General features: G+C 45.4%; 1 protein-coding gene across 2 annotated transcripts in view; it reads left to right on the forward strand.

Annotated features, from left to right (window-relative positions):
* The window catches only part of akap12 (A-kinase anchoring protein 12), a 102,791-nt gene that overhangs the window by 56,726 nt on the left and 32,824 nt on the right, over positions 1-13,241 (forward strand). For both annotated transcript variants that reach the window (XM_033026142.1, XM_033026143.1), the window contains exon 2: positions 1,683-1,800. In XM_033026142.1, the coding sequence (XP_032882033.1) occupies positions 1,683-1,800 (118 nt within the window). The remainder of the gene's footprint in view (positions 1-1,682; positions 1,801-13,241) is intronic.

The raw sequence follows: 13,241 nt of genomic DNA on the forward strand, positions 1-13,241 counted from the left end.
GGGGCTTGACTTGTCCCACCTCACTTCCAGCTTTTGTCCCCCTCACCCCCTCACCCAATAAGTCTGAAGAAGGTACCCAAAAACGCTGGAGAAACTCAGAGGGTGCAGCAGCATCTATGGAGCGAAGGAAATAGGCAACGTTTCGGGCCGAAACCCTTCTTCTAGTCTGAAGAAGGGTCCTAACCCATAAGGTCACCTATCCATGTTCTTCAGAGGTGTTGCCTGACCCGCTGAGTTACTCCAGCACTGTCTTTTTTTTTGTAAACCAGCATCTGTAGTTCTTTGCCTCTCTTTATTAAAGCCATTGGTTTAACCCAAGGGCCAGCTGAGCCTTTCAATTAGATCGAGGCTGACCTGCAGCTCTGTTCCATTACCCCTTGGCTAACATCACCTTTATTAGGGAGAACATACTTATGATTTCCAACGGTGGACCAGTGGTGGAGGATGCCAACTGCTGCACTTGCCCAGGCCGTTCCTGCAATACCACCAGGACAACGGGCCTTTATGTCCAGGTTAAGAACTCTACCCTGATAACAACTTGGATTTGAAAATGGTGCCAAACCTGGCGACTCTCTCAGTGCACTGTTCCTATATCCTTTACTTAATTTAATATATGCTTATGTATAATGATACATTTACTGTCGTGTGTGTAAACAAGAATTTCACTGTACCTCAGTACATGTGACAAAGTACCATTGGCCAGCATTCTATATACCTGTACTCTAGTTCTTGATTTCAATCTCCCCTTCCCCTCATAAGAAATGGTTTCTTTGAATCTGTTTATTTCAGATCATCCATCAGTTTATTTTACTTGAGAACAATGGCCACGTATAAGTGATCTATCCTTGTTCTAACCTCCCCATCCACTTTATTCTGTGCTTTAGTCTATGGGCATAAGATTTTTATAAAGCCTTTTATGGTGCTGGATTCCTGATTTCTTTATAAACCATTCTTATCTCTTGAGTTTTGTAAATTGTTTAGTTACTCTCCCAGCTGCTTGTGGATAATCCTCATTAATTGATTTAACTCCCCTCCCCCTCTCACTGAGATGCTGCAGTATCCACCTCCGACTCAAAAGCTTGGTATGGAACAGAATATGGATTTGGATACTTAAATCTGACCTTGAGGTTTATTCTGTCCATCTCTGAACGTACAGTGCTTGGATTAATCAATATATCTTGTGTTGCATCATAACATTGACTTTCCCTCACCCACCACCCCAGCTGAAAATGGTGTGACCTCATGGGAGAGGGAAAAATGGATTTGAAACCCATTCCTCCCCCTTCCCATCTGGCAAGAGGTACAGAAGTGTGAAAACACATACCTCCAGATTCAGAAACAGTTTCTTCCCAGGTGTCGTCAGGCAACTGAACCACCCTACTAACAACTAGAGTGGTCCTGACCTACCAACTTCCTCATTGAAGACCCTCGGACTATCTTTAATCGGACTTTACTGGACTTAACCTTGCACTAAATGTTAATCCCGTTATCATGTATCCGTACACTCTGGATGGCTCAATTGTAATCGTGTATCGTCTTTATGCTGAATGGTGAGCGCGCAACAATAAAGCTTCTCGCTGTACCCTATTGTATGTGACAATAAACTAAGCAAAAGTCAAAGGTCCAGTGTGTGTCCATTTAACAGGCTGAAGTAAAATAACTGTGTCCTCCTGTTCCAACAGTCCGTTCAGAACAATGGCCAGATTTCCGGAATGCAGGGGGAATCGGAGGTTCAAGAGGCTCCTGATAAAAAATCCGAGCAGCTCAATGGGATCCAGGAGGAGGTGCCTTCCAGAGAGGGTAAGCAAGTTGAGTTGTTTTTTTTGGGTGGGGGATGACATGGAGGGCAAGAGGTGATGCGGAGTGTCAGACCTCATCCTTTGGGATTTGTAGGCAACGCCAACTCAAGCTGATTAGACGAAAGGTCTCATGGTTATAAGGGCTATTTTGTAAAATTAGTTGCATCAAACCTGGTTCCTCGTGTCCACGGACCCCAGAGCAAATGCAAGAAAATTCTGGGCAAGCACTCGAGATGCCAAAGTGATAGAGACCATGACCCAAATGCTGGTAAATTGGATTGGTATGTACTTGACGTGGTTGGATGAACTTGATGGGCTGAAGGGCCTGTTTGTTGCATGGCTCTAAAAGATGGCACTGATAATCAGTGGCGGACTGACCAGGGTGTCAGCTTACCCGATGGCAAGTGGGCCCCCTATATCAAGTGGGCCCCTGATGAAGTGGGGGCCCTTTGTCTCCTGGCAACCAATATTTTTAGACCCAGTCCGCCACTGCTGATAATATGCTCGGATTGGATTGACAGAAGAAATGCCTTAGTTGTGCTGATGTCATGCAGGGCAGGTAGTTGGTTTGGAAAGTCTATTCTTGGGCTATTGACAGCCCTAGGAGGACAGTGGTATAGATGCTAGTTCACTCCATCATGGAGCTCCAAGAATGGATTTGAATCCCCATGCAATGAACCTCTGGGACCTTTCTATGGTGCCAAGACCAACGATCTCATGTCAGTATTAAACCTTTCCTAGTTCAGAAAGGTTGTTAAATAAAGCAGGCAATCGCCAACCTGTGACAAAATGCAATAACTTCAGTCACCGTGAGCCACTGGATGTGGCGAGGATGAATTGTGGGATGGGGAAGGGTTTGAGGTGTTGTGTGAAAAGTAACAATGCTTTGAATAGAAGTGAAGAAATTCATTGCAAATGCAGATTTTTCTGTTGGGTGTGGTCTGCAATGGTGTGCCCACCAAAGATCTTATAGCGGAGCCAAGATCTTTGGTGCCCACTGCTCTGCTCCTGACCTTGTGAACTCAATCTGAAGGTTGTGAGTCCATTTCTCACCCCCAAAGCAATGGTGAAAACACATTGCTGCCTCTTGGATGAAAAACAGAACCATTGGGAAATAATACCTTGATAGTGATCGACTTTGGGACGCATAGCAGTACACCTACCCCAGAATGCATTGACGGTGCTGAAGTAATGATGTTGAATACTTCAAATTCCTAGGAGTCAGTTTAACCAATGACCTCTCCTGAACCACCCATATAGAAGCAATGACCAAGACAGCACACTGACACTTCTGCTTCCTTAGAAGGCTTAGGAAGTTTGGCATGGCCCCAACTTCTCTCACCAACTTCTACAGATGCACCATAGAAATAAAACAGGTTCCAGGGATGTCTCAGCCAGTGGCAGGACAAATAGAATCTTCATTGAAAGATGTAACATATGCATCTAGTGCACAACACTGTAATTGGTAGGCATCATAAACTAAGTGTTAGGCCACCATGATTACATTCTTTTCGGTATCAAAGATGAACAAAGCTACTGTGGTATATTTGAAGTTTGAAAACAAAGTACCGTATTTCCCAGCAATGAAGACGCTATTTTTTACCCAAAAATAAGGCACGAAAATTTACCCGCGGGCGATGGAGCATACTCCTGTGTCAGTGCGAGTAACCTCAAATGGTCCCTTGATCGCGCTGACACAGGAGTAAGCTCCACCGCCCACTGTCCTGTTATCCATCGCCCGCTCTATGATCTTTGCTCTTGAGGTGGTCCCCTCACTGTCTACATTGAAATACACGGACCGGGCAGTGAATGCCATGCAGTGTCACCCAGCTCAGCAAGTGAGGCCATGTCCTGCTCCCGGCGGCAGTCGGAATTTAAGGATTTGTGGGAAGCGGCTGACATGAGCGAGCCCGGCGAGCGGAAGGGGAGAGGTGTTCAGATGGAGACCACTGTCAAAGGTGAGCGGGCTGAGGTGGCGGCTGGTTCCACTGTCATGTCGATCCAAGAACCCAGCAGCCACTCGCAGCCACCCGAGCTACTTCCCTCCCCAGCCACAATGCGGTGGCTCCGCGCCCGGAACGCCGTGGCTGCGGTAAGTGAGTTGCTGGCATGATCCCCAAGCCCATCCTTCTCAACGCTCCTGCCCATGCTGATCTGGGCCAGACTCTCCACACGCTATGAAAGGAACTCTTCAACTTTTGGTCCCTTGAACTAGTATTGTCAATCAATAAGATCACAACTGATCAACTTGTCCCGGTGTGCTCCCATTTTTCTCACCATCTCTCCACCTGCTGTCACCCTCCACTCCCCCCCCCCCCCCCCCCCCCCCCATTCAGTCATTCAGAATGGAGGAGATCTGGAAGCCTTGGACAAAATAAATTGTTACTTTCTTTACTTTAATTTTATTTATTTATTTATTTTGAGCGTGAAAAAGTCTATGTCCCTCCAACCTTTTTTTCAAAATTTAACAACTCTAAATGGGGGTGCGTCTTCATTGCCGGGAAATACGGCACTTGAGTTTTTACAACTACAGGGACAAATAGCATAATGGATGAGCTGAGTACACAGATTGTTAAACAATTGCAATTAAGATACTGTCAACATTAGTAATTGCACCATTGTCCCCAATTTGCTTAAATCTGGCTTGGAAATTAGTCGAACTACAAAGTTTAGAGTAATGTAGTGTGAAAACAGGCCCTTCGGCCCAACTCGCCCACGCCGGCCAACATGTCGGATCTACACTAATCCCACCTACCCTTCCTTTGGCTCATAACCCTCTAAACCTGTCCTATCCATGTACCTGTCTAAATGTTTTTTAAACGTTGCGTTAGTACCTGGCTCAACTACCTCCTCCAACAGCTCGTTCCATACACACACCGCCCTTTGTGTGAAAAAGTTACCCCTCAGGTTCCTATTAAAGCTTTTTCCACCTCTCTTTAAACCCATGTCCTCTTTTTTTTCAAAGAACTTCAAATGGATGTAGTTAGTACTCGGAAAGCCTTGGACAAAATGACAGGAACTTGGTGTAATCGGCAAATGAATTCCACTGCAAGGCTTTGGTTGAAGGGTGAGGAAATAATTGTGCCCCTGGAGCAAGTAGTTCCCTGGATGATAACAGGAAAAAAGATTCTGTTCTGGGGAAATAAGTAGACCACTCCTTAAATGTTACAACATAGGTCAGTGAGGCCACGACTAGCCGTTAGAGCACTATGATACAGTTGGAAATTGTTAAATGTGTATTGAATCTTGGACCCCATTTCTGGCCTACATACGATAATGGAGATGAGGGTGGAAGGAGTTTAAAAACAAAACAAAAAACAATTGAAACCATAAGGAGCAGGACTCTTTAATTTCCAAGACCAGAGTGGTCATGTTGTGGTGAAGGTCTTTAAGGAGTAGTAGATCCAGAAAGCTTCCGCATGAGAGGATCTATTAGAGGGTACATGGAAATGTATGACCTAACATTTAATACAAGGTGGTCACTCAGAAATCCAGATCAGACTTTCATCCAAAGAAACAACCAATACCCATACTTAGTATTTGTGCAATGACTAAATAAAGTTGAATTGAATTGAATTGAATTGTGTAGACGAAGCATGTCGGAAGGAACTGCCGATGCTGGATGACACCAAGGATAGACACAAAGTGCTGGAGTAACTCAGCGGGTCAGGAAGCATCTCTGGAGAAAAGGTATAGATGACGTTTCGGATCGAGACCCTTCTTCAGATTGAGATTCAGCGGAGAGGAAAAGTAGAGGTGTGAATGGGTACAGAATAAATCAGAGCGGCACGGATGACGAAAGAAAGGTGGAGCCATTGGTCCGTTGTTGGCGACTCGTGCTGGCGAGAGCAGGAACAGGGAGATACGGGACCTGAACGTGTGGCTGAGGAACTGGTGCACGGGGCAGGGATTTAGATTCTTAGATCACTGGGATCTGTTTTGGGGTAAGGGGGAACTGTACATAAGGGACGGGTTGCATTTTAACAGGTGTGGGACCAGCATTCTGGCAGGCAGGTTTGCCACTGCTACACGGGTGGTTTTAAACTGAATAAGGGGGGTGGGGTGTCGAATGGGCTAGTGGAGGATGGAGTTAAAGGGAAAGGGTTTCTTAAATGTGTGAGCGTAGAGACAGAGGGGTGTAAAATGAGGGTAGAAGCAATAGGTAGCAAGGTGAAAAGTAAAAGTGGCAGGCCGGAAAATCCAGGGCAAAAATCAAAAAGGGCCACTTTTCAACAAAATTGTATAAGGGGTAAGAGTGTTGTAAAAACAAGCCTGAAGGCTTTGTGTCTCAATGCAAGGAGCATTCGTAATAAGGTGGATGAGTTGAATGTGCAGATAGCTATTAATGACTATGATATAGTTGGGATCACGGAGACATGGCTCCAGGGTGACCAAGGCTGGGAGCTGAACATCCAGGGATATTTAATATTCAGGAGGGATAGAGAGAAAGGAAAAGGAGGTGGGGTAACGTTGCTGATTAGAGAGGAGATTAACGCAATGGAAAGGAAGGACATTAGTTTGCAGGATGTGGAATCGGTATGGGTAGAGCTGCGAAACACTAAGGGGCAGAAAACGCTGGTGGGTGTTGTGTACAGGCCACCTAACAGTAGTAGTGAAGTTGGAGATGGTATCAAACAGGAAATTAGAAATGCGTGCGACAAAGGCAAAACCGTTATAATGGGTGACTTCAATCTACATATAGATTGGGTGAATCAAATTGGCAGGGGTGCTGAGGAAGAGGATTTTTTGGAATGTATGCGGGATAGTTATCTAAATCAACATGTAGAGGAACCAACGAGAGAGCAGGCTATTTTAGACTGGGTATTGAGTAATGAGGAAGGGTTAGTTAGCAGTCTTGTTGTACGTGCCCCCTTGGGCAAGAGTGACCATAATATGGTTGAGTTCTTCATTAGGATGGAGAGTGACATTGTTAATTCAGAAACAATGGTTCTGAACTTAAAGAAAGGTAACTTTGAGGGTATGAGACGTGAATTGGCCAAGATTGACTGGCAATTAATTCTAAAAGGGTTGACGGTGGATATGCATTGGAAGACATTTAAAGACTGCATGGATGAACTACAAAAATTGTTCATCCCAGTTTGGCAAAAGAATAAATCAGGGAAGGTAGTGCATCCGTGGATAACAAGGGAAATCAGGGATAGTATCAAAGCGAAGGATGATGCGTACAAATTAGCCAGAAAAAGCAGCATACCGGAGGACTGGGAGAAATTCAGAGACCAGCAGAGGAGGACAAAGGGCTTAATTAGGAAAGGAAAAATAGATTATGAAAGAAAACTGGCAGGGAACATAAAAACTGACTGCAAAAGTTTTTATAGATATGTGAAAAGAAAGAGATTAGTTAAAACAAATGTAGGTCCCTTGCAGTCAGAAACAGGTGAGTTGATCATGGGGAACAAGGATATGGCGGACCAATTGAATAACTACTTTGGTTCCGTCTTCACTAAGGAAGACATAAATAATCTGCCGGAAATAGCAGGGGACCGCGGGTCAAAGGAGTTGGAGGAATTGAGTGAAATCCAGGTTAGCCGGGAAGTGGTGTTGGGTAAATTAAATGGATTAAAGGCCGATAAATCCCCAGGGCCAGATAGGCTGCATCCCAGAGTACTTAAGGAAGTAGCTCCAGAAATAGTGGATGCATTAGTAATAATCTTTCAAAACTCTTTAGATTCTGGAGTAGTTCCTGAGGATTGGCGGGTAGCAAACGTAACCCCACTTTTTAAGAAGGGAGGGAGAGAGAAAACGGGGAATTACAGACCAGTTAGTCTAACATCGGTAGTGGGGAAACTGCTAGAGTCAGTTATTAAAGATGGGATAGCAGCACATTTGGAAAGTGGTGAAATCATTGGACAAAGTCAGCATGGATTTACAAAAGGTAAATCATGTCTGACGAATCTTATAGAATTTTTCGAGGATGTAACTAGTAGCGTGGATAGGGGAGAACCAGTGGATGTGGTGTATCTGGACTTCCAGAAGGCTTTCGACAAGGTCCCACATAAGAGATTAGTATACAAACTTAAAGCACACGGCATTGGGGGTTCAGTATTGATGTGGATAGAGAACTGGCTGGCAAACAGGAAGCAAAGAGTAGGAGTAAACGGGTCCTTTTCACAATGGCAGGCAGTGACTAGTGGGGTATCGCAAGGCTCAGTGCTGGGACCCCAGCTATTTACAATATATATTAATGATCTGGATGAGGGAATTGAAGGCAATATGTCCAAGTTTGCGGATGACACTAAGCTGGGGGGCAGTGTTAGCTGTGAGGAGGATGCTAGGAGACTGCAAGGTGACTTGGATAGGCTGGGTGAGTGGGCAAATGTTTGGCAGATGCAGTATAATGTGGATAAATGTGAGGTTTTCCATTTTGGTGGCAAAAACAGGAAAGCAGACTATTATCTAAATGGTGGCCGACTAGGAAAAGGGGAGATGCAGCGAGACCTGGGTGTCATGGTACACCAGTCATTGAAAGTGGGCATGCAGGTGCAGCAGGCAGTGAAGAAAGCGAATGATATGTTAGCTTTCATAGCAAAAGGATTTGAGTATAGGAGCAGGGAGGTTCTACTGCAGTTGTACAGGATCTTGGTGAGACCACACCTGGAGTATTGCGTACAGTTTTGGTCTCCAAATCTGAGGAAGGACATTATTGCCATAGAGGGAGTGCAGAGAAGGTTCACCAGACTGATTCCTGGGATGTCAGGACTGTCTTATGAAGAAAGACTGGATAGACTTGGTTTATACTCTCTAGAATTTAGGAGATTGAGAGGGGATCTTATAGAAACTTACAAAATTCTTAAGGGGTTGGACAGGCTAGATGCAGGAAGATTGCTCCCGATGTTGGGGAAGTCCAGGACAAGGGGTCACAGCTTAAGGATAAGGGGGAAATCCTTTAAAACCGATGAGAAGAACTTTTTTCACACAGAGAGTGGTGAATCTCTGGAACTCCCTGCCACAGAGGGTAGTTGAGGCCAGTTCATTGGCTATATTTAAGAGGGAGTTAGATGTGGCCCTTGTGGCTAAGGGGATCAGAGGGTATGGAGAGAAGGCAGGTACGGGATACTGAGTTGGATGATCAGCCATGATCATATTGAATCATATTCAGGACTGGACATGGCCCCTGCTTGGCCAGCCTTCACAAATGGGGCAGCAGTCCAACCCCATGGTGTGCTTGTGGAGAGCAGCAAACAATGCAACACATCATTGAAGCATGCCCTCAACAAAGACTCAAAGGAGGACTTGTCACCCTTCATACAGCAGATCAAGAGGCAACTGCTTGGCTAAAGGACTTTGCATTCGCTAAATAAATAAATAAATCATATTGAATGGCGGTGCAGGCTCGAAGGGCCGAATGGCCTACTCCTGCACCTAATTTCTATGTTTCTATGTTTCTATGTTGGCTGTGAAAGAAGTGAATGAAGGGATATATGTATGCAGACAGTGCAACTAGCAGGCCAACAAGGCTGGGGGAGGGACGGAGAGATACCAAACAGGAAGCGCAGGAGAGAGATCGACACAAAATGTTGGAGTAATAGGCAGGAATGTATCTCAGGATAGAAGGAATGTGTGCACTGAGTTACTCCAGCATTTTGTGTCTATCTTCGATGTAAATCAACATCTGGAGTTCCTTCCGACATGAATACTGGAGAGAGTTGCATTGATGCTACTGAGGCAAAACTATATTTTAGAAATAAAGGAGAAAGTAATCTGATTTATTTATTGAATTATTTTTTCCTCTTGCAGTACCGAATGCTTACTTTCTGTGTGTTTGCACGTTGAAGGAACTGTTTTGCTTATGTCTAAATCCCCAGCATTGCATAATTGGAATGTCCCCATTCCAGACTGCTTGTCTTATGCCCTTTTTAATCTGCTTCCATCACCATTTTGGGATTGGAGCATTTTGCATTTCAACAGCAGAGTAAGGCCTCTCCTTGGTCTTTTGCCAATGAATTTCATCTTGCAATCCCTGGTTATTATCCAACTTCAGAATTGTTATTCTTCTCCATCACAACCCCTCATTGTAAACCACTTGGGCCACTTTCTGATCTTCTGTTTCAAGAAGAACAGTCCTGGCATTTCTGGGCTCCCCTAACTAAAGTCTTTCATGTATTAAGTAAGTAAGTTTATTGGCCAAGTATTCACATACAAGGAATTTGCCTTGGTGTTCCGCCCACAAGTAACAACATGACGTACAGTGACAGTTACGAATGACTCAGAAAACACTAAACATTAATAATAATAAAACATTAATGATAAAACACCATTGATCAAGCATGTGAACCAACAAAATACCAGATCAAATGAGGCTACAGATTTTTGGCTGTTTAGAGCAACTACTCGTGGATAAAAACTGTTTTTATGTCTGGCTGTGGCAGCTTTGACAATCCGGAGTCGCCTTCCAGAGGGAAGCGATTCAAAGAGTTTGTGGCCAGGGTGAGAAGAGTCAGAGATGATCTTGCCCGCTCGCTTCCTGGCCCTTGCAGTGTTCAGTTCATCAATGGAGGGAAGGTTGCAGCCAATAACCTTCTCTGCTGATCGGACGATTCGCTGCAGCCTCCAGGTGTCGTGCTTGGTGGCTGAGCCAAACCAGGCCATGATGGAGAAGGTGAGGACAGACGTGTAGAATTGGACCATCATTGCCTGTGGCAGATTGTGCTTCCTCAGCTGCCACAGGAAGTACATCCTCTGTTGTGCCTTTTTGACTTAACAGTCTTAAACCTCTTGATCATGTTTAAGCCCTTTTGTACCTTCCATCAAGACCATAGGCCAACCATTACCTAACCTGTGATTTGAGTTTTGTCCACTCATTATATTTTGTTCCTGCTGTTCGGAGCCTTGGTAACTAATGTTGTTTAGCTGGCTCTGCTAGAATTTGTACCTCTCAATGAATGACCATTCTAGATATGCAGTGAGAGGAGGCTTGTGTGTGATGCACAGATAAGTGGATGGACTAAATGGGCATAGTTAGCATTGGGCTGTACATCCTATGTAGATAGGGGTGATCAGAAGCTGGGACTGCTAAGTGAATGGTACTGGGGTAAGGGCACTCTCCTCCTCCAGACTAATTTGCAGTACGACCAAGGGCAGGAAGTGTGCAGGAAGGAACTGCACATGCTGGTTTACTCCGAAGATAGACACAAAATGCTGGAGTAACTTAGCAGATCCGGCAGCATCCCTGGAGAAAAGGAACAGGTGACATTGTGGATGAAACCCTTCAACCTGCAATGTCACCTATTCATTTACTCCGGAGATGCTGCCTGACCCGCTCTATTTACTCCAGTATCTTCAGTGCAAACCGGCATTTGCAGTCCCTTGCTACACATTTTGCAAAAGGACGTAGTTGATATCTAATAGACAATAGGTGCAGGAGTAGGCCATTCGACCTTTCGAGCCAACACCGCCATTCAATGTGATCATGGCTGATCATCCCCAATCAGTACCTCGTTCCTGCCTTCTCCCCATATACCCTGACTTCGCTATTTTTAAGAGCCCTATCTAGCTCTTTTGAAAGCATCCAGAGAACCAGCCTCCACCGAGGCAGAGAATTCCACAGACTCACAGCTCTCTGTGAGAAAAAGTGTTTCCTCATCTCCGTTCTAAATGGCTGACTCCTTATTCTTAAACTGTGGCCCCTGGTTCTGGACTCCCCCAACATCAGGAACATGTTTCCTGCCTCTAGCGTGTCCAAACCCTTAACAATCTTATATGTTTCAATGAGATACCCTCTCATCCTTCTAAACTCCAGAGTGTACAAGCCCAGCTGCTCCATTCTCTCAGCATATGACAGTCCCGCCATCCCGGGAATTAACCTTGTAAACCTACGCTGCACTCCCTCAATAGCAAGAATGTCCTTCGTCAAATTAGGGGACCAAAACTGCACACAATACTCCAGGTGTGGTCTCACTAGGGCTCTGTACAACTGCAGAAGGACCTCTTTGCTCCTACTTTCGATTCCTCTTGTTATAAAGGCCGGTTCTTGTTATGAGGCGGGTACTCTTAACAGCATTTAAAAGACAATTGACAGTACATGGATAGGAAACATTTAGAGCGATATGGACCAAAGAGGAGCAAGTAGGACTAGCTCAGATGGGGCATCTTGGCTGGCATCATGGAACAGTAGAGCAGAAGGGCCTGTTTCTATGCTGTATTACTCTATGATCCTAGCCTATACTATTTGCCTTTATTTAACCTTTGGAATCGTACAGGATGGAAACAGGCCCTTCAGCCCAACTTAAGGAATTCACTTTTAGGATCTGGATGTTGCTCTCCAGGGCAGCATTTATTACCCTGCCCTAATTTCCTGTGAGTGGTGATGAGCCGCTTTGAGTGTGTGCAAGGTCAAGGTACTCCCACAGGTTGGGGTAGGAGTTTCAGAGATCTGGGGCCAGTGATGAAAGAATGGCAAAGTATTCTGAGACTGGACTCTGCGTGGGACGTTGAGGGGACCTTGAGGGGAAGGGGGTGTGGGGGCTAGAAGGCAAACAAAAAAACTGCTGGATGAATACAGCAGGTCAGGCAGCATTTGTGGAGGGAAATGTACAGATATCGTTTCAGACTGGGACCCTTCAAAACTTGGACAATCATCGTCTGTCCATTTCCCTCCACAGATGCTGCCTGACCCTCTGAGTTCCTCCAACATTTTATTTTTGCTCAAGATTCTAGCATCTGCCCCTGCTCCTGGCGGTGGGGTTGTTGTGGTTTGGGAGGTACTGCCAGAGTAGCTCGGGAAGCTTTGCAAGGCATTTTGTAAGCCTGATATTGTTCCAGTGAACACCCTCCCACAGAGCTGAGGTATGCTTCGTGCAGTGTCCACAATCGAACGCAGCTGCTAACCTCCTGACCTGAGGGCTTGGCACATTTAATCCAGTGTACAGCTGAGGCAATGACAGCTTCCATTGCCATTCAGGGCTGAATGTGAGACTGGGGATGTGGGGCGCATCGCTTCATGCTGCCTCTGTACACTTGGCTTGAGAATAGGAAGAGCCAAGACCTATTGGTCTATGGCACGGATATACTGCTGAGGCTTTATAAGGCACTGTTCAGACTGCATTTAGAAACATAGAAACAAGGTGCAGGAGTAGGCCATTCGGCCCTTCGAGCCTGCACCGCCATTCAATATGATCATGGCTGATCATCCAACTCAGTATCCTGTACCTGCCTTCTCTCCATACCCCCTGATCCCTTTAGCCACAAGGCCCACATCTAACTCCCTCGTAAATATAGCCAATGAACTGGCCTCAACTACCTTCTGTGGCAGAGAGTTCCAGAGATTCACCACTCTCTGTGTGAAAAATGTTTTTCTCATTTCGGTCCGAATGGATTTCCCCTTTATCCTTAAACTGTGACCCCTTGTACTGTGAGCAGTTTTGGGCCTCGTATCAGAGGAAGGATATGCTGATGTGGGAGAGGGTGCAGAGGAGGTGTATGATT

Source organism: Amblyraja radiata, chromosome 8, assembly GCF_010909765.2.
Source record: "Amblyraja radiata isolate CabotCenter1 chromosome 8, sAmbRad1.1.pri, whole genome shotgun sequence".
Classification (NCBI taxonomy): Eukaryota; Metazoa; Chordata; class Chondrichthyes; order Rajiformes; family Rajidae; genus Amblyraja; species Amblyraja radiata.